The 22,466-nt window shown below is 34.4% G+C and overlaps 1 protein-coding gene across 13 annotated transcripts in view; it reads right to left on the bottom strand.

The window, feature by feature from the left end:
• The window catches only part of Kmt2c (lysine methyltransferase 2C), a 255,597-nt gene that overhangs the window by 157,486 nt on the left and 75,645 nt on the right, over positions 1–22,466 (bottom strand). For 8 of the 13 annotated variants that reach the window (XM_048786668.1, XM_048786672.1, XM_048786664.1 and 5 more), the window contains exons 3-6: positions 16,970–17,111; positions 12,439–12,636; positions 9,114–9,262; positions 8,065–8,174 (exon numbers count right to left, since the gene is read on the bottom strand). In XM_048786668.1, the coding sequence (XP_048642625.1) occupies positions 8,065–8,174; positions 9,114–9,262; positions 12,439–12,636; positions 16,970–17,111 (599 nt within the window). Of the gene's footprint in view, positions 1–8,064; positions 8,175–9,113; positions 9,263–10,170; positions 10,255–12,438; positions 12,637–16,969; positions 17,112–22,466 lie in introns of those variants that run through there. The other 5 variants (XM_048786665.1, XM_048786675.1, XM_048786673.1 and 2 more) reach the window with 4 other exon arrangements.

Below are 22,466 nucleotides of genomic sequence, written 5' to 3'. Positions count from 1 at the left end.
AGAACGCTCGCCTAGCACCTGCGAGCCCTGGGTTCAGTCCTCAGCACCACTTAAAAATAAACAAAATAAAGATATTGTATCCAATTACAACTAAAAAATAAATATTTTTTATAAAACTTCACTAAGTCATCCAATTGTGTAGAAGAGTAATTCACTCATATCTAAAAAATTAATAGAATTTAACAGTAAATCCACAAGAATAAATCAAATTCATTGTTAACACTATTAATTTATTAATACATGACCAATTTAAATATTTTCTGCAAAGTATCTGCTAACAAATTATACAACATATAACCACAGGTTTTAAACACTTATTATTATTTACTCTTTTCTCTTTTTTTGGTACAGGGGATTGAACCTGGGGTGCTTAACCACTAGGCCACATCCCCAGCCCTTTTTTTTTTTCCTTAATATTTTATTAGATACAGGGTTCTCGCTGAGTTGCTTAGGGCCTAATTTGCTGAGGCTGACTTTAAAATTGCAATCCTCTGTCTCAGCCTCCCAAACTGCCGAGATTACAGGCATGTGCCACCACGTCTGATTTAAACACCTTGTATTTTAACAAGCTTTATAAATTTATCCTACTGATGTATTAAGAAACTGTGAGATAGACAGATAAACAGAAATAAATGGAGTCCTACTCACCCATTAAAAAGAAGGAAATTGGGCTGGGGATATAACTCAGTTGGTAAAGTGCTTGCCTAGCATGCACAAGGCCCTGGGTACAATCACCAGCAAAACCAATAAAAAATAAAAATAAAAATGAAATTATGGCATTTGGTGGCAAATGGATAAAAATGGAGAATATGATGCTAAATGAAATAAACCAAACTCAGAAACTCAGAAGTCAAATGTTTTCTCTCATATGCGGAAGCATATAAGACTAAATACGAATTAAAACAGAGAAACTAGAGTAAAATAAAGGAAAGTGGGAGGAAAAGGATAGATTGCATAAGGAATCAATGAAATACAAATTAACAGACAAGCACAAGGATGTCTAATAGAATAAAGGAAGGAGAAGGGCAGGTGGGAGAAGAAAAGGAAGGAAAAGTGGGAATAATGAATTGGAATCGATTTCCATGCATATCTGAGTTTGGTGAGATGTAGTATGTATGACCATTAAGTGCTAATAAAAAAAATACATACATACATAAATTTGTCCAGCTGACATCTTTGTCTGCTTCACACTTATTCTTACCGATATCTGTTACAACACATCTCAAAAGATTCCAGTTCAGATTGTAATGAACTAGCATTTTCTCAATTTCTCATGTTTTCCCTTGTAGTTATTTCTCATAGATATTTCATAAAAACTAAGTCTTCAATTGTTTCAAACTCATTATTGACTGCTGGAATTAATAACAACTGAGCAGAACTGGTAGCATTTATTGACTCACCAAAAGTCTACAACACTACTGGAAATCCATTGCTTTGTTTTTAAAATGACCCTTCACATTGCTCTCAATTTCCTTAACTTTTAAAGTAACTACTCTCATGCAAGAGAGTGTTCAGCAAGCTTATTTTCTGTGGATACATATCTTTAGTTGCCATACTCAAACACAATTTCATTACCTCACAATTGTTAAAATGGTTTTTCTTTCCCCCTGTTTGGCTAACAAATGAGCCATTTAGAAACTTATTTTAATTACAGTCTAAGTTTCATTTTTTTACTTTTAGAAAGAAATCCTGCTCATATTTTGTTTTAATTAACTATTCCTTCTGACCTCTATATTCCTGTGAAATGATAACATTGTACTCAGTACAGTATTATTAACATATTTATTCTTCTTTTACACACCTATACTGTTCTAGTATAATAAATATAATGCTTTCCCATCTAATGACAATAAAATCCACTCTGCTGTGCCTCAAAAACACTACCACTCGAAGTCCACTTCTCTCCTTTAAACATGATAGGCATGCTCTGATAATAAAAGAAATAAGACACAAGGACAATATATGTGGCATTCAAAATTTGAAAAATTAAAACTTCATCACTGTAATTTGCAGTATGCAATCAACAATTCAAAGTATATGTGATCTATGCAGCAACAATTCAACTCTATACATGTAGTGGCAACATGAGACCCAGATAGTATGCTAATCAGCTGTGGCTTCCTTAAAGTAAAACTTTATTTTTGGACAGTAGCACTTGAATTTCATATGATTTTCATGTATCATGAAATTCATTATCTCTTTTCCCCCCCAACCATTTGAAAAAATGTAAAAAACTATTATTAGCTTGTGGACCACCTAGAGGACTATATTTGACCCATAGGCCATAATTTGCTGATCTCTGGTATAGTCTTCAAGGGTCCCAAATGGAAACGTATAGTACGTAATGGACCAAAACTCTTTTTTGCCATCCCAGCTCTGTAGACTGCCAAAAACTTTTTTCAGCTTTGCAACATCTCAGCTGTTTTTTCATGAACTGAAAAAATGCCTCCAGGGGAAAATACTCATGTCAAACTGACCCATGTACAACCCTGGGAGCTCTCATTCCTTCAAGTCTTTATTACTGTACTAGCTTTCTGTTGTTTTAAATATCTCTTTGGAAAACTATTTTATATAACAATTCTAATTATTCTCAGTGGAAGGTCTGTTCTAAGTTTTCTGCTATAGATGAAGGTACAAGTTACACATTCATTACCCAATATTAAGACTTTGCATAAAGCTATAGTAACCATGATAGCAACGACATTATCACTGGATACATGAGTATAAAAATGAACTAAAATAAAGAGCCTAGAAAAACCCATACATATAGTGAACATTTGCTATCTAATGCAAGTTATATTTGAAATAAGTGGAACACAAGAAAAGATATTTCAATAAATGGTGTAGTTAGAGTAGGCTCTCCACATGTGAAAAAACAAAATTAGATTCCTATATTACATGAAACATAAATAATTTTAAGTAATAAAACATGTACATATTAGTGCATAAGCTATATAAATAAATTTAAAAAAAACATTTTTAGGACACATTAGAAACTGCTGAAAGTTAAATTTGGAGTAAATATGTTACTGTTAACAAAGGTCCATCTCTGGTGACCCCAATAAAGTAGGTTGGCCACACACTCAAAAGGCAAAAAGTAATAGCAAAAAAAAACAAGAAAGAAGCTTTAATCAGTACGGCCACACTGAGAAGACATGGGGCACAGCATTTCCAGCTCTGCATATGGGGATACTGACATGAACTCCTAGATTATGTACACAAGGGGGATCAGAAGTGTGCAAACTGTGGTCTGGTTGACCACTATCTCAGGAATGGTCAGGCAGGGCCTTATCAGCAGAAATTTAAAAATTGCTGGTGCCTGAGGGGGTAGAGTCATCTAAAGATGTCATCAATCAGACCTGTTGGTCCTGAAATCCAAGATGACTGGCTTGGAACAAAGGGAACAGATGCAAAATGCAGGCAGAGATACCAGGTAAACATCTGTAAACACAAGTGAAGAATCAGTATTTTTTTTTTTTTAGCAAAAGCAGTCTCTAAGTCCTTTTTAAATTACCATAGTTCAAAATTCAAAATTTAATAAAGGGTATGCAATGAAAAGTCACCTTATATACAGAGCTACAGACATAGAAAATATTCCATAGAGGCAAAAAAAAAAAAAAAAAACTCTGTTTCCTATGCAATCTTCAAAAGGTACTTTACAGATATATCATTTTGTATTAATCTCGGCCCCTCCCCCACAGAATACATCCAAGAGATCCATTAGTGTCAAAGAATAACATTCTCCTCATCACAAACTCAAGTTCTTTAAGCCAAACTTATTTAAACCTAAAAATTAAAATATAAATTATGACTTTTTTGGAGAAAAGTCTTAAGGTCAAGGTCTCCATAGATGAACAGGACCGCCAATTTTCACAAGGGTTTTACGTAAGTATATAAAACTTTCAATTTCTAAAATAGAAATATCCAATTTCTTCTTTGTTTCCACCCGACTTTGTTTCCTACATAAAAATTTCAGGGTTTGAGCTGGGGATGTGGCTCAAGCGGTAGCACACTCGCCTGGCATGCGCGAGGCACTGGATTCAATCCTCAACACCACATAAAGATAAAATAAAGATATTGTGTTCACCTAAAACTAAATATTAATTTAAAAAAATCAGGGTTTAGTTGGCATGGTAACAGGAAACAAACACATTAACTTTTAGGTATATATACACATATATGCCTAAATGTATATTTACATGTATATATATCTAATGGTGTTCTGAGGTCAAACAACTATCTTGAATTATCTTGCAAAAACTAGACCTTGCACTCAGTACTGTGATGAAATAATTCATGCAAGATTTGCTGGTATCTTCTTCATAGCCACTGCATTTTAGGATAAAAAGAAAATAATTTCTAACTCTGCAGATGAAGAATCTTTAGTATCAACCGATAATATGATTGGGGAAGATATTATTTGACATTAGCTAAGAGTATCACAGACAGACCAAGAAGTCAAAATTTCTAATTTCCTCCCATTGAAAATACTGTTTATGAGCCAGGTACAGAGGCACATGGCTATAATTCCAGAGCCTCAGGAGGCTGAGGCAAGAGGATTCCAAATTCGAGACCAGTTTTGACATATTAGTGACACATCCTGCCTAAAATTTAAAAAGTATTTAGAATATAACTCAGTAGTAAAGCATCCCTGGGTCCAAGCCCCAATTAAAGAAATTAATAAACACACACACACACAAACACATTATATTAAGCATATTAATCTTATAAAAGTAGTAACACCGGCAGCTGAACAAGGATTTCTCAACTTCGGCGCTACTGACTTTTGAGCTAGATAATTCTTTGTTGTGGGAGGCTGTTCGTTACAAATTGTTCAGCAGTGGCCCTAGTCTCTATCCACTAACTGCCAGAATGACACACCTCCCCACTCAAACTCATGCACTGGAATTTGCCCTTCAGTGGAAAATTCCTTTCATGCATTTAGCTATTTCAAGATAGAAGACTCTCTCATGTTCCAAGTCTTCATTAGGTACCAGACAAAAAAAAAACAAACCAGAATAGATGCTGCCCAAGCCCTTGTAGGGCTTATAGCCTTCACAGGGAGATCAACAGAAAGTTATCAAAAGGAGAGAAACATCACACATTTCACTGAGAATGCATAAGGATGCATTCTTAAGAAAAGATGGGCACAATCAAAACATTTTATGGAAGAATACAACCCCTGTTCCTGAGCTTTCTATCTTGTTCTCTCACCTTAGACTGAATACCCAAATTCTAACTTCAGATCATTTTTGCATTTCATTTTAATGAATGTCACAGGTTAAAAAATTTTTTTCTGCAAAAAGGAGATCTAAATAGAAGTAGTACATGAGTTTTACAACTAGTTCTCAATCCCAATCAAAATTATTGAAATTTAAGATAGTAAAATTTCACACTCCCTAATTTAAAAGTATTAATTTTTAAAAAATGGGTTTACAACACAGCAAACCTGTGGAATGTGACAGACATCATTATCCAAAATACATGTATGAAGACACGAATTGGGTGTCAACCTACTTTATGTACAGAGATATCTGTATAAATATTAAAAACCATGTTCTACTTCCGATACAATTTCAATACCACAAGTGCATTTACCTTTTTCTTACTTGTAGTTTCTTTCTTCAACACTGAGAAACCTAATTCTAACTGTCTACGTGTAATTTATTTGATTCCCTTCTTTCCACCTGTTTTCTCTCTTACCTCTCATTAGTAACCAGTATGTTTAGTTTCTGGTGTATCCTTATCGGGCTTCTTTTCCACTATTAAGCATGTATTCTTAGATCTCATTTTTCTTATATAAAGAGTACAACACTACAAATGTTCTTTTACTTTTTCTTCATTTAATAATATATCATGGAAACCACTCTACACCCGGTCACAGATATTACTCAGTAATATCTACATAGTATTCCACTATATGGCTGTACCATAGTTTATTCAACCATTTAGGTAACCTAACTATATGGGCATTTATGTTCTTTATAATACATTACAAATTAAACAATGCTAATTGCTCACATTTCTGTTACTGGAGGCATGTTCAGAATTGATTTCTAGACGAATCAAAGATTACAGGCATATGCAGTTTATGATGATCACCAAATTTGCCTCCAGAATATTGGCAACAATTTGCATTCCAACCACCAAAGCATGAGGATATCCGTTTCCCCACAGCCTTTTCAACAAATGTGTTGTTATATGTTTGAAATTCTGTCAGTCAGACAATCTTTCTTTCTTAAGTGCAAATTTTAGCTACATGGTTCATCCAGTGTCTATCTGATAAAGGAGAAAACAACAAAATAAACAAAAAGCAGTAGAAATGGCAATAAACATAACACTACTATAAATTTGATTGGCTAAATTAGTGGTAAGATAAAGGTTTGACAATGCTGCCACTAGTGCCCTTATCATCTACAAACCACCTACCTGCTGCAAGCATTCTCTCAGTATTTGATTTGATTGGGTCTATATAATACTAATGCCTAGGTGAAGTTAAAAGAAATGCTGGTCTCCCAAAGACGCCAGCAGTCCTCTCCCAAGGACAGAGCAAAGCCTTGAGCTCTAAATACTATTTAAATATTTAGTAACATTTATAAAAAGTAAAAATAGTACCTTCTATCCAGAAAAGAGAGGTGAGGTAACCTTCCTTTTAACTATCCTCTCAGCAAACAACTACAGAAGATCTATTTATGCATATGCACACAACTATTTTTCTGTATTTGTCATAAATATCACCATGTGTACTAATTTCCTCTGGTCTTAGTGCAACACTATAAAGTTCATGTTAGCCTTAGTTCATGGCCTTCCCTGTAATAATTTCACAGCCACACAGGAAAAAAAAAAAAAAAACCTACTTCCAAAACTACTCTTAAAGTAATCCACAAAAGAGAAGGTTCTCACTAGTCCATCAAGTCTTAAGTCTTAATCTGGCTAAGTACATTCAGACTAGGCAATGTACCATTAAGCCTTATACTGTTCAAAACTTACTAACATGGTGCTGGGGTTGTGGCTCAGTGGTAAAGCGCTTGCCTACCATGTGTGAGGCACTGTGTTCGAGTCTCAGCACCACATATAAGCAAATAAATAAATAAAGTTCCATCAATAAATAATAAAAAATATTTTTAAGTGCATTTGATTTCAATACAGAAAAATGTCTAAGATTTTAAAACAAAACAACAACAACAAAACTAATAACATGCATTCAAATGTAATGCCAAATTTTCCAGATGAGCATTCTGACTTGATTATTCTTAAGGTAACAGTTACCCACCCATGTGAATTAGATCATTTCAATAATCTGAATAAAGCTATTGTTATAAAAGGTGAATAATTACTTGAATCAAGGTCTTTGGCTCACCCTATACATTTGAGAGCTTTGCCTATATTCTACCTATGAAAGCCCAGATAGGGTGGTCTAAAATTTCTAGTTTTAATGTTCCTTTAGCACTGTCTCACTTCTTCCAAATACATGTGTAAGAAACCAAAGCAACAACATTTCAGCTTCCTGTTCTTACCAATGGGTGTTAACTGTTGCATTATTTTTGTGATTGTTCCAAATATCACATGAAAATGACAGCAGTGAAAGCTCTGAAAAATGGAAGACTATGTGCACATTATGTAAGGAGGACATCACAAAGATTAACTGAACTGCCAACTGTACCAAAAATTTTTAATCAATGTTTAAAATATTGGAATTAGATAACCTGCACACTAAAAGACATGTTAAATATCTTGTCATTCTTATTTTGAAGCTTCATCAGTTTTATCTTAAAGAGTAACCATATAGATGTAAAAGTACATAGTTAGCAATACCCATTTCCAAAAACATTAATTTCTGATTTAAGTGTAAAATATTAAAGATTAAATTTATTGAATAACTGCACATACTATATTCTAGTGGCCTGTACAAATTACTCCATATAAATTACTAATTTACTATTTTGAGGGTTTTTTTTAACACTATGATAATCATTTAATAAATAATTCTTGCAGATAAACCTTTATGTTGAATAAAGCAAATTTTATAAAACCGTGGTTTAAATTTTAGCTTCTTTTACTTACTTCTGTGCTCCCTGAGACAACAGCTTTGTCCACATTCACTAACAATGGTTCTTCCACCTGGCACACTCCCAGCGACCACTCCACACAACGACGATGAGCCCAACAAGTGCCTCAAATGTGAAAAGTGAAAAGGAGAAAAAGAATAAACATCAAAAATATTAATGCAAATAAAGACCTAAAATGTCAAAGTCCTCTCTGCTGGGTAAGCACATAATGGTAGCGTGTACCACCCATCCAACAGTCCTTCTCAGATCATGCCCCAGTCTGCGAGCTGCAGCACCAACGTCAACCTGGGGACTTGTTAGAAATGCACAATCTCAGGCGACAACTGAGAACAACTGAATCAGAAGTTCTTGCAGTACAGCCCAGTAATCTGAGCTGAAATGAAGTTAGTTTTTATTCATTATATTTAAATATTACTGTTTTATTTGGTATCTTAATATAAAAACAAAAGGAACATTATTTAATATCTTGTTGATGACAAAGGGGATGTATAAAAAATTAACACTCCCACAACACATTCCACTTGATCCCAAGCAAGAGCACCCACCACTCATCAGTAACAGCTCAGTCTTTAAATTCTCTATCACACAGCAATTGAACCACTATCGATGGATTTGTAGTTCAAGCATAGAATGAGATTTACTTAAAATTCCAACAGCTCCATATCATGAGTATGAGCTCATTATGTTGTTTATTATAAGAGAATACATGTGGCTAAAATCTACTGTCTTCCATCCCAACAGGAAAGTGCTATACTCCCCCAAGTTTTCACACACTCCTTTAAAATTTTCTCTTTCCTCAATTTTCACAGAACCACGGGGCTGCTATCCACACCACAGTATATAAATATTTATAAAAGCAACCTGTCCAGTGTTAACTCTGCAGACTGTAAATAAATTAGGTAATCATAATTTACCTAATCAGATATGTTTAATGACATTTTTATAATATGACCCTAATAACTTCTAGAGAATAAATTGATAATGCCCTAAAATTTCAGTGCTTCCAGAAACAAGAAGCAGCTGTTACTGAAGAGAAGCCCCTACCTGTAGGATCAAATAAGGCTTGGACATCAATGGCATCTGGAAGGCCAACCAGACTGAGTTCATCCCACAATTTACCGGCCTGATCATCTGAAGCTGTCTGGGTGCTTACACTTACACAAGACACTGTACTCTGAGGAGAAGATCGCTCTCTGAAAATAAAGTGAAATAAGATAAATAGCTGCGAAAGTGATAAGAAGTAGAAAATTGCTTCATTTTATAACAATTTGAGTACAATGTACTGCCAAATAAATTTTAATTTATTAGATATAAACTGTCATAAAACAATTTTTAGAATTCAATTATTATTCAGAGTATAATATTAAAATGGTGCCATATTATTTCATGTAAGCAACTAAGAGTCTTCAAATACATAAGAATTAAAATTACAGTTGTAAATTTATTTTTCCATTCTCTTAAAAAAAAAAAAAAAAGACTCTAGTCAGGAACAATGTTTTTAGTACATACAATGACTATTCCCTTCGTCCTTACTTAAATGCTTACAAAACATAACTTGAGAAAACTTTAATGTGCTTTAAGTTAGAGAACTGCCACAGAAGAGGTAGCAGTTCATTTCAAGTAAAGAAAGGTTATTTTCCAGGGAAAACACAGCGTTAAAAGGGAGGCGGGAAGTGCAAGTGGGTGGAACACGTCAGCTGTAGCGTCTTATGGTCGCCTCAACAAATCTCAACAGCTGGCCCGTGGTGTGATGTTGCAAGTAGTCTCAATCAAGACTGCACCTCACAAACCAGAATTCAGAGCAAAAACAAAATAGCTACTAAAGGCATAAGAAAGACAGTCTAGCAGCTAACACTACAGTATAAAAACTGAATGCCAAATGCTGAATAAATGATAACATATGAGAGTTTTCAGGCTTTCAAGCCCTAATACTTTATTATTTAAGAGCATTCAATAAATAAAGATGGTTATTGTGTTCAGCATTAAATATGGGAAGTCAGATGACTGCCACTGAAACTTAAAATCTTCTCCTAATATCATAGTATTTTAACCTGATGATAATTCTGGATTAAATCACTATTGAATATAGATCATAACTCACTGCACTTCTGTATGCTGGATATTTATCATGATTCCTATTAAGAGAAAATCAGCACAATGACCAGGGTACTAAACTTTTTTATACCTGGAATCATTGAAAGAAAAAAAGTATTAACATATTTCAATAAGTACATTTAAATATCAAACCATATAAAATAACCAGTAACTTTATGTTTAGCATTAGAAATGCATAAAGAGGTTCAGCATGCTATGCTAACTTAAATTCTCATTTTTATAAATGCCCACAGTAAAATGAGAACAAATACTTTTCTACACATATAATCTTCATTCCTATAAATATATTCATTACTAATCATTGTTACTTTGTTGGGAGAAATAAAGACTAACAGGTCATCTATAAATACTATTATTTTAGCATTTTTTGCACTAGCATTTGATGGGAAACATGGTGTAGAAACCAATGGAATGACTCATCAGTCTATTATTAATCAGTTCCTAACCAGAAGCTTGGTGAAATTCAACCATCAGGTTTTGAGACTAGTTTATGTATATACCATATCAGATGCCAATGTCAATCCTACAGATGGTAGCAGCTCAGCTTAGGAAAGAGTATCAAGAGAAGTCAGCTGAAATACATACCCATAAAATTTCAAGTTATAAAGCAGAAAAAAAAAAAAGGCAAGAACATTTGATTATATATTCTTATATTTAGTGCAAACAAGAAGAAAAATCCAATTAAAAAAAAACTTCCTCTCAATTTTTGTAAATTAACTAGGTGTTCATACTTCATTAGTAACACATTTTGCAAATATTTAAAATCATTACTAAAATAAATTCGCTGTCTACCCCCATATGACTGCTGAATTTTCTAAGTGGACTTCATTACAGGCTTTTCATCATTAATTAACCAACTGGATAAGCACTAAATATATATAACAGCTTTTCAGTAAGGCCAGGCTATTTTGCAATTATAAATTACCTGAGCTCATAAAATTTTTCAATAAAAATTAGCTTCATTTGTAAAATAAGTAAATAAATGAAGCCCAGTTCTATTTCCCAGGACTGGGTTTTGTCTAATTGCCATTATTAAAGACGGAACATGAGAATATAAGATATACCCTGGTTCAATTCATCAAATGTGCTAATTACAGATAGACATTGTAAGTTTGCTGGACTTTTGATATATTTTATTAACATGTAAGCACTCAACTAATAACAAAAGATAAAATACCTATATATGATTTAATTACAGCCTTAGAAATATGAGGAGTCTCCAAATACAGTACTTCCAGAGCTTCCTTAAACTGTTCTACCTTAAATTCTTTAAAGATTGTCTCTGTTATTGTTTCAATTCCTGCTTCAAGTATTCAAGGCATTGGCAGCAGTTCAAAAACAATGAGCCAATCAAGGAAGAACAGCACAACGGTGCTTCAGTACTTAAATTTGGAGATAAGCCAGACAGCACTTGGGTGATTACATCATCAACCTCAAGGAATAGAGCTGGTTAGCCTTCCAAATGAATATTTATTAATCAACTACAGAAACTTCTCTCCTAACCAGCAAAGCCAAGTCCATATATTGAGAGCCTTTAAAAACAACCACACAAAATATTTAAAAAGCATATTAGACAAGAGTTTTAGGTGATTGCAATGTACCCATGAACACAGACATACCTATGTAATTATACAAATACTTATTTTTTTAAAAATTATCTTCTGTATCTGTACTCTAAACATATAATTACAGAAGAAAAAGGGGGAGAGAAAGAAAGGGAGAGAATTGTATTATGCTGAGAATTTATAGGGCAGCTCAATATTCTCTGACACAAACACACATATAAATTAGATAAATTAATCAAATGAGAGAATGAATAAATGAATGACACAGAAGACATGAACAGTGACAAATTTGACTTTGCTATCATGTTAAACGCTTACCAAAAAAGGCTTATTTAGAGAAGAAAAGCAGGACCACACTGATGTATTGTCTTCTTGCATTTACAAATTCCATGAACTCCCTTCAGCCTATGTTATGTTCTCTAAAAGTTCCTTCCAAAAATTAACTTTTGTCATTATACTGATTTTGTTGTCATACAATTAAGAAAACAGATTAAAAAAAAAAGAAAGAAAGAAAGAAATTTCAAGGAAAGGACTGTTTCTGGGTTAATGGTGAGTCATTAAGTTTCTTCAGAAATGTGGGAAACAGGAGGAAATCTTTAATAGTGGTTCAACCCCATCTGTAAACTTAAAAACATCACGCTAAAAACAGTTTTATTCCATCCCAACAATTTAAATTCAAAACTGCTCACTTTCTCGGTCCTCTCTGTCGACGTAGAGCTGAATTTTGTATTTTCTCATAGGTCCCACTGCTGTTGTCATCAATGTCCCTGTTGGAAGTCTGGTTTTTCCATGGCAAGATAAATCCAGGTGTTACTCTGAATTGCTTTAAATCTCCTTGTCCTAAGGAACTTTTTTCCCCACAATAACAAAAAGCACAGAGTTGTTCACTGGTAAAAATGAAAAATGAAGAGAGACAGAAAAGAGAAAAGCCGCTTTACTCAACAATTCTTAAGTAACACACAACCAGATACTGGTGCTTCAAAATTATATCTTCAGTGCAAGCTACACTGTTTTCAACTTATTTTCTACAGTCTATTCTATGATTATACCATAAGAACAATTAAGTTTAATAATGATCATACCTATGAAATTCTACTTTTCTATAGCATGATTTTTCCCCCTTTCCTGTGGTGCTAGGGATAGAGTCCAGTGCTATACTCCTAAACCACCATGATTTTTCTAAAACTGTGAACATACCAAAATCAAAAAAATTCTAGGGCTAGGGTTGTGGCTCAGTGGTAGAGTTTTTGCCTAGCATGTGTGAGGTTACTGGGTTTAATTTTCAGCACCACATAAAAGTAAATAAAATAAAAGTCCATTGACAACTAAAATAAATATATATATATATATATATACACACACACACACACACACACACACACACACACACATTTAAATTCTAATTTATACTTACGAAAATGATCTGTCAAAAAAAAAAAAAAATTTGACCAGGGCTGGGGTTGTGACTCAGTGGCAGAGTGCTCGCCTCATACAGGTAAGGCACTGGGTTCAATCCTTGCACCACATAAAAATCAATAAATGAAATAAAATATTGTGTCCATGTAAAACTAAAAAAAAAATTTTTTTAAATCTGACTAAAGAAAATCAGCACCACATATAAATAAATGAATAAAATAAAGGTCCATCAACATCTAAAAAAATAAATAAAACATAAATAGTGCATGAATGTTAGTTTATCAATTATAACAAATGTACCACACTAATGCACAATGTTAACTAAACTGTGGGGGTTGGAGGTGTGGTGATGGAAACACTGTTCAATTATTCTATAAATCTAAAACTGTTCTAAAATTTAAAGTCTACTAATTTTCAAAAAGAAGAGATTAAAAAGTTAAAAAGACGAGCAGCGGATATATCTCAAGTGATAGAGTGACTGCCTAACATGTGTACAAGGTCCATGGTTCTATTCCCCAGCAAACACCTCCCGCCCCAAAGGAAGGACAAAAAAACAATACATACTATGGAATACAGACATAATAAGTGACCTTAGAAATAACAAAACTTAAACATATGTCTCCTCTTAGACATATTTTCTCTTTATACTGCTTCTACAACCAAATCTTTCTTCTCAGGCATTAAAAGTCTCCAACTATCACCCTTGCAGTAGCTACTCCATTAACTTTCATAACATTTTGCATTAACAGGGAATAGGAAAAAAATCTAGTTTTTTTAAATATTATATTCAATTCTGTTTGCAACCAAGAGTTTGCTCTTTTCAAGCATATTAAAACAATCTGAATATAGAGTATGTATTAGCCATAAATAAAGACATGGTATATTCAAAAATGACAAATTTTACAGACAATATTCTCTGAAAATAATGCAATAAAACTAGAAATGTGCAACAGATGACTTAAAATTTTCTAAACATTGGTAAACTAGAAAATATATTGCTAAGAACCCTTCAGTTATTTACTGTAAAAATTTGTGAGATGGAGATAAAGTTGAAACTAAAGGGAAACTTAAAATTTACATAAATTATCAGTAGATTCAAGTTTAGATATTAGTAAGCTGAAGTTTTCAACTACAGACAGGGGGAAAAAATAAATGAAGACACTGATAGAACATTAATCAAAAGAAGACAAGAAACGAAAAGGAAAATAACAGAATCAGTGAAAATAGAGAAGATCAACAAAATCAAAAGCTCATTTTTCAAAAATATCTCTGGGGGAAAGAAAGCAGGCAAAATGCAAACAAAATACAGAGTAAAGGGGAGAAATAAGTATATATGCAACAAAGAGTAAAATTTTATTTTTACTCTCACCATTTTTTCAACCACTTCTTTTCAACACAGTTGAAAGTCCTAGAAGTCCTAGCTAGAGTGATGAAACAAGAGAAAAAAAGACAATTTTCTCTAATAGGAAACATGTAAATTTTTAAGAAATTTTTAAGTTATCTGTTGCACATATCTGTCTCTATTTGCTGATGTGATCTTATGCATGTACAGAAAACCCTGAAGATGCCACCAAAAAATGCTAGAACAAAAAAAAATGAATTCATTAAAGTTTCAGGATATGAAATCAACATTAAAAATAGTATTTCTACATATTAAAACTGAGCTAACCAAAATTTAGAGAACAATCTCATTTAACACTAGCAACAAATTTTTTTTTAATACTTCAGTGTAAATTTGGCTAAAGCAGTAAGAGACCTGTATCCTGGTAACTATAAAACACTGATATAAGAATCTGAAGAAAAACACAAATAAATAGAAAGTTACCTCATGTTCAGGGACTGGAAGAATACTGTGAAAATGTCCTTAATACCCAAAATAACCCAAAGATTAAATGAAGATCCTATCAAAATTTCAATGTCCAAAAAAAATCCAATGTCATTTTTCACAGAAATAGAAAAAACAATACTTAAATTTGTATGGAACCACAAAAGACCTTAAATAGCCAAAATTAGATGGAGTCAAAAACAAAGCTAAAGCATCACACTCTCTTGACTTCAAAACATATTATAAAATGATTATATATCAAAGCAGGATGACACTGGTATAAAAAGACACAAAAACTGATGGAACAGGAAAGACATTACAGAAATAAGCCCACACATCTTTTGTCAAAGATGCCAAGAACACACAATGGCAAAATAATCACCTCTTCAATAATTGGTGCTGGGAAAACTGGCTATCCACATACAGAAGAATGACCCTTATCTCACACCAAATACAAAAACCAACTCCAAATGGGTTAATGACTGAACTATAAGACCTGAAAGTGTTTGTTTTTTGCTTGTTTAAATATTTTTTTTAGTTGTAGTTGGACACAATACCTTTATTTATTTATTTTTATGTGGAGCTGAGAATTGAACCCAGAGCCTCACACGTGCTAGGCAAGCACTCTAGCGCTGAGCCACAACCCTAGCCCTAAGTGTTTGGCTTTTAAGACATTTAAACCTTCCTAAAACTACTGGGGGAGAAGGAACTGCAGTATAATCAACACTTTTACACCCTTTACCTGGATTCACATAATAGTATAATAAGCAGGGTTGGTAAGGAGGTCTCTCTGGGAGATAAATCATGTGATAGAGAGCAAAGCAAGCTCAAAGACCCTCATACAGAAACCTGATTGGTGTGTTCAGGAGAAGCAAAGACAGTGTGAAAAAGCACAGTGACAAAGAAAGTCTCAGAGACAGCCAGGGGCAGATCATGCCTTGGAAAAATAGCAAGGATATGAAATGTTAAATATAATTTAAGTATTTAATTTCAATCCAACAGTATAAGATAATAGGGGGAGAAATGACTTACATTTTAGAATAATTTTTGCAACTTTGCTAAGAAAAAAAATGGAGGTAAAAAAAGTTGAAAGGTAAAGAGAATTAGATTATTTAATCCTTCAGATTGAAAGAAGGAAGAGAAGCAGGGAGGGAGAGGTGGTTTAAAAGGCTACAGCTTCCCAAGGGCAACAATGGCCTCAACCAAGATGACAGACAAGATAGTAAGAAACTGTGTTGAGCCACAGGATTTAATGGTTTGGATTATCAGGTATGAGAAAAAAGAGAAATTGAGGATTAACTGTCCTAAGTTAACTGAGCATACATTGGTATTGTTTACTGAAATGGGAAAGCCCAGGGAAGAAGATCATCTGAGGCAGAGGTAGAGATAGCATGAATACTTTGGGACTGTTAAAGATGAGGTATCAAACACACCTCCAGATGGAGATGATGAGCAAACCAGCGGACAAGGAAATCTGGAGTGGAACTGGAAATAAAAATGGGGGGGGGCTCTTAAGGATACACAAGATTCACAGCTGTGAAACTGGAGGTGCTTTCCAGCGCGTGAAGAAAACCAGAAAGCAGGCAAGGTGTTGCCTACTTTAAAGCTGAACTATATACCAGTAAGTGGTAAGGTCCTATATTTCTTGTTTTAAAGAATGGGGAGAGGGTAAGGAAAAAGAACATACTCAAGTTTACAATTAAGTATCAAAAATCAGTTCTTATGCTAAATACTCACAGCTATCTCTTTGGCCAGGAATAGTATATTGCTAACTGTCTGTGTTCACATGGGGTGAACAGAGCAACACCCTAATGTACTCCCTGCTCTACAATCCCCAAACTCCATAGCCATCCTCCATCCCAACTACAGAGGTATTGGCCTTAAATTTAAAGCTACTAAACAATAAAACTCCATCGAGATTAACATCTCAAATCCTTCCTCCCTGAATTTTTACAATCCAGCTCTTTTGATTCTCTAACCTGATTTTGGCTTCTACACCAACAGAGACCAGGGAATTTGCAGAGTCCTCAGACACGGATCGCTGAAGAGCTGAGGCTGGCTGCTTGCTGCTATCCACTTCTGCTTCGGCATCCTCTTCTGCAGACTGTTCTTTGACTTCTGCTTCACAGAAAACAAGAGGTAAAAAGAGTCATTTTTATGTTTACATCAATCATTGGTGAATTTATCTACAACACATCTGTGTTAATGGAAAAAAATCAAACAACAAATGACAATACTTCACTGATAAAGAAAAAGTTCACATATATAATTAATGCTATTGTTTACATCTGTTCCCTTCAGCAAAAGGATAATCAAAAAATTTACACTTTAACAGTCATAAATTTCATAAAATGTTTCATCCTTGGCTTATAAAAAGACTTCTATAAAACAAAGTATTACTTTTCCTTGTGCCCACAGCAAAAATAGACTCAGAAGTTTCATCTTAGTAATATTATTATATTCAGGATTATAGCAGTTGATCTTCAGAACATATGAATTTCAGTGTGACTCTTTGAAGTTTTCATGTTTTATGAATTGAAATTCTCATTAATTTAAAACAATCATGGATTCTAATTATTAGCCATTCTAACAGTTAAATATTTGAAAAGAACACACCTTGATTATATTGTTTTTCAATTCTACTCAGGACTTTAACCCCAAATACCTCGTACTTCCTTTCTCAGGAGGCAACCTAACTGCTGAGAGGATTTTCAAACACCTTCACCACTAACTCAAACACCTTCACCACTAACATCATTCATCTCTTTAAATAAAAATCATATGCCCATTCTGGCTTTCTTGTATATTACCAGAATAAAGAAACACTGCATCTCCACCAATGCTCCCAAGGCACTTCCACACTCTTGGTTATAAGCCTTCTCTTCTAACTCCAAATTTGTGTACACCTTTCCACACCAACCCCACACGCCTGCAAACAGTCAAGTAAATCATCAAGCCCTTTCAGCTGCTCCTGTTGGCACCAACTTCATGAAATGCCCTGTGGAGTGCCTGAGCTCCCTCACCTTCCCTTTACCTCCTCCTCAGCAGCTGTTCTCACCAACTCCACCAGGGGCCACGTACAAGCTTTCAAATTCCTAAAACCTCATTTCACACAAGGACTAAGGTCTACATCTGTAGCACCCCCTCTTCTCTGACATTCCCCAACACATGGGACCTGCACAGCAGACATACATAGCAGCTTGGATGCTAATTTTCACATCAAACTTGATCTTTCATTTCTCATTTCAGAACTTCAATTTGATGTCCCTATTTTGGGACTATCTTCTAAATTCAAAATGTATTTTAGGGGAAGTATTTTGGGAAAAGAATTTTGATAAATATTAATTTTATAGTTAGAAAAACTACAAATAATTGTAAATTCTGTCAAGTAAAATTAATAATTACATGAGGCATCAAACAGATGGTTTTGGTTTTCAGTGTTAAAATAATATTTTCCCTTTTTAAATTAAAACTGGAAAGTTTATTACATATTGCTTGTAAGGCACATCAACCAGTGTCCTGTCTACCCCTAGAAACAAAATTGATATATAGAGTACCCAGAATCAAATCTACAAACACATATTTGTATGGGGGAGGACACTAATTTTGCTAATTTTACTATATTAAAATTCAAAATTTATATATAAAAAAAAGATGCCATGAGCAAAATGAATCCATCCCAGATGAAAGGAAATCCATGTAATTTATTTTCACAAAAAGATACTCAAATTCAGAATATGTCAAGGACTTTACAGATGAACAAGATAAAGCACATAACTGTAGAAAACAGATAAGGGACAAACTCCATATTCTCCTTCCTCTGTAGTACTCAATTTTAGGACAGCACATATCTGGCTCAGCCAATACTCTTTGCAACAAATCTTGGCAAGTTCTCACCCACAGAGTATGACCAGAAGTGACTGCCACTTCTTCTCCATCACCTAAAAGGAAGTGACCTGCTCTGAGCAAAATTATGTTACCCTTTCCTATGGACTGGAATGGACATGACAGCCACCCAGTTGCAGTACTGCAAATAAATCAATGCTCCAGAGGATGGCAAAAAAAACAAGAAAGAAAGAAAGTTTGGTCCAGAAACAAGCCACATGGAACAAAGCTGCCTCAAAAGCATGGATTCCTGCTACAGAAATACTATACAAGAGCAAAATGGATTTTATAAGCCACAGGTATATTTTGAATTCTCTGGCATAGCTGTTTAATTTCTGTTCTAATTAATACGGAAAGTGGTATCAGAAGTCTCATAACCAAAACTAATACTAAGTGGCTTAATAATCAGGTCATGAGATACTGATACTGCAGTATGAAAATCAACAGATCTTTTTCATGCAGTGTCCATATCTGACATAACTGCAACCCACAATAACTTGGAAAACAGACTATGCCTACAAGGCCTGTCACTCTAGGGAAATTATCTGGAAAGACCCAGAGTTCACTCTGTGTTGCCTGTTCTCTAGGGATCTACAAGAAGACGGAAAGGAATCCAGTTCTGCTAGAAATTCACTCTGCCTATTACATTTGAAGGACTATAAAATGGTATGTGTAAAACAGAGGTCCAACACACTTATGGGCACATTTTTGTTTGCACTGTTCTTAATATCAACAAGAAAGGTAAGAGAAAGAAACGAGGGCTGGCATTGTGGCTCAGTGGTAGAGCGCTCGCCTAGAATGTGTGAGGCACTGGGTTCGATCATCAGCACCACATAAAAAAATAAATAAGTAAAATAACGGTATTGTATCCATCTACAACCAAAAAAAAATTTAAGAAAGAAAGAAAGGAGAAATATAGAGTAAGATGGTGCTTCAGAGGCTCACAGATAGTGAGCCAAGTGGAACGGTCCCGTGTCATTACATTTCCTATGAACATTTTTTCCTCTAAAAGACAGCTCCATTTATCCCCTAACCCAAACTGTCCTGTCTGCTACTTGTTAATATGCTGCTATTTACCACTATAATATCTAATAGAAAATTTTCTTCTCCTGGTAAACTGTATTACAGTTCTTATGTTTATCCCCTCACCCAAAAGGAAATACATAGCACTTCCAGTGTTTTGAGAGAGGTTCTACTGCTTACAACAAGGAAAAACAAGCAGAACAGTGTTTTTGTCTATCCACCTTTCCTTTTCTCTATAACCGAAGGAAATGGGAAGGCTAAACACAAACACTAATGGTAGATTAATAGGTTTTCAGGTTAACACCTTTTGAAAGTAGGTTTCCTCCATTTCAGAGGGGGGAAAAAACAATTTAGACTCTAAAGAAATTATTTATCTGATTATTTATGTTTAAGAAATGTGATCAGGACCAGTTCTGAACCACAAAGCCTGGCTTTGAGAGTTCAACCTTCTCTTTCCTTCTTTATTAGCTATCAGTTCTGCTAATGAGCATAATAACTTGGATATACTAAACAAGAGTTGGGATTGATGAGTTTGGTTTTATTTTTGGTCTGAATTTTTCTGTTTTGCCTTTTTTGTTCTTTAATGAATAAAAAGGAATCTTGTGGGGCTGGAGTTGTGGCTCATTGGTAGAATGCTTTCCTCACATGCATGAGGCACTGGGTTCAATCCTCAGCACCACATAAAAATAAATAAAAATACTGTATCCACCTACAAAAATTATTATTTTTTTTAAAAAAGGAATCTTGTAACTCCTTCCTTGGGAGTAGTACTTCCAAAACAGAAACAATAAAAGATCTTCCTAAATAAATGAACTGTATGTAATAACAGAAACTATTTTTTTTAACTATCACTCTGCATTTGGCAGAATACATTAGATCCTGCTGTCAAAGTTAAAGCAGAATAACTAGAGATTATGAGTCTTTCCCTTTTCCCCAGCCCTAGTCTTCAAAAGATTGCCAGAGTCTGGCAGGAAAATGTCTGATGGACTTGCTCTGGCTGAAAATGACATCGGATGAAGATCCTACCAGGGATGTCATCCAGACATGTTCCAGATGAATGTGACCCAGTGATAACCAATGGGGTATTACTCACTCAAAGCTGTTCAATCAATAAAATAGTCCAGGCTGGGGCTGGGGTTATAGCTCATTAGTAGAGTGCTTGCCTCGCATGCATGAGGCACTGGGTTGTATAGTCTGCACCACATAAAAATAAATAGAGATACTGTGTCCATCTGCAACTAAAAAAAAAAAAAAAAAAGATTTTTTTTTAAAATAGTCCGGGCGGGCTGGGTTCCTCAGTCACTTTACAGATTTTTTGTCTTTCATGGAGTTCTATTTATTCAAATTGCCTGCAGCTCAAACTTATGGAAATCGAAAAAGAGACCTTTTAACATTTAAATTTTTTTCAGCATATTTTTCTTTGGTATAAAATCCCCAATGAATCTTTCACTTTATACTTTTAAACTGACCTAAATACAAGCAATGCTACTTGGTCAACGAAATGTTCTGAAGGCAGAAAGCAAGGCTGAGCGGGTGGTGAAGGGGATGACTGTGTCCCCAGTAGATGGCGCACGTGCAAGGATAACTACGCTACTAAAGAATCATATATAGGGAAGTTGAAATTTCTAAGAGAACTTAACATGATCTGTGCACTTTATTAAATGACATCGCCTATGTGCCAGGCATCTTTGGTGATACAAAGTAAGTGATATCTAACTTCTACCCTTACATAATTCCATTACATATCCTCTTTTGACTCTATTTTTCCACTTCCATGACTCTTACTCAATCCTGGTTAGTTCTATGACAGGAGAAACAAAAGTTGTTTGATGTAGTAAAATCAAAGGTTTAAAATCTTAATAGTCCAGAGTAGCCATGTGATCTTTTTATGTTACTTAAACCTCATGTCAACTTCAGTTTGCTCCTCATTTTAAAAAACAGATAATACTACCTAAAATAAAACTAGGTTTAGGCTCAAAAAAGACAATGCAGGAAGAATACTTAGTCCAATACCTTAAGTAAGTGAAGGTTCATGAATGAGTGTTATTTTGCAAATATTCCCCTCCTCATCTTTGAGATTTTTTTCAAAAGGCATAAGGATATGAGGGATTGACCCAGGGCCTTACCCACATTAAGCACTCTACCACTGTGCTACATACCCAGCCTAAGATCAAATTTGACATCCTACCACAAATTATTTAAATCGTATTTTGAGAAATAATGAGAATGGAGAGAACATATGTTGCTGGCTCTGTGTTAGAAGTTAGGAGAGAATTGCTTTAGAATGATTATTTACCAAACAAAATTTTGGGTAACTATTACATTGTATTCAAATGCATTCAGTACAAAAATACAGTCAGCAAACCTGTCTTTATGGGTTTCTGTGGAAGACAGAAAATGGTATGGTATCTGACATGATAGAGGACAACACAGGTATGATGGAGATAAGGCCAGAGATGGCAGTGCAGCTCATAAAGGGTTTAAAGAGGTATCAGGAGCTCAGCTGAAACTACAAAGATAAAAGAGAGGCTGGCTCAGGGTTTTCTCCCTTTTTTTTTTTTTTTAATT

Source organism: Marmota marmota, unplaced genomic scaffold, assembly GCF_001458135.2.
Source record: "Marmota marmota marmota unplaced genomic scaffold, marMar, whole genome shotgun sequence".
NCBI lineage: Eukaryota > Metazoa > Chordata > Mammalia > Rodentia > Sciuridae > Marmota > Marmota marmota.
The sequence above is the reverse complement of the archived record's forward strand: the minus strand, read 5'-3'. Positions and strand labels throughout refer to the sequence as shown.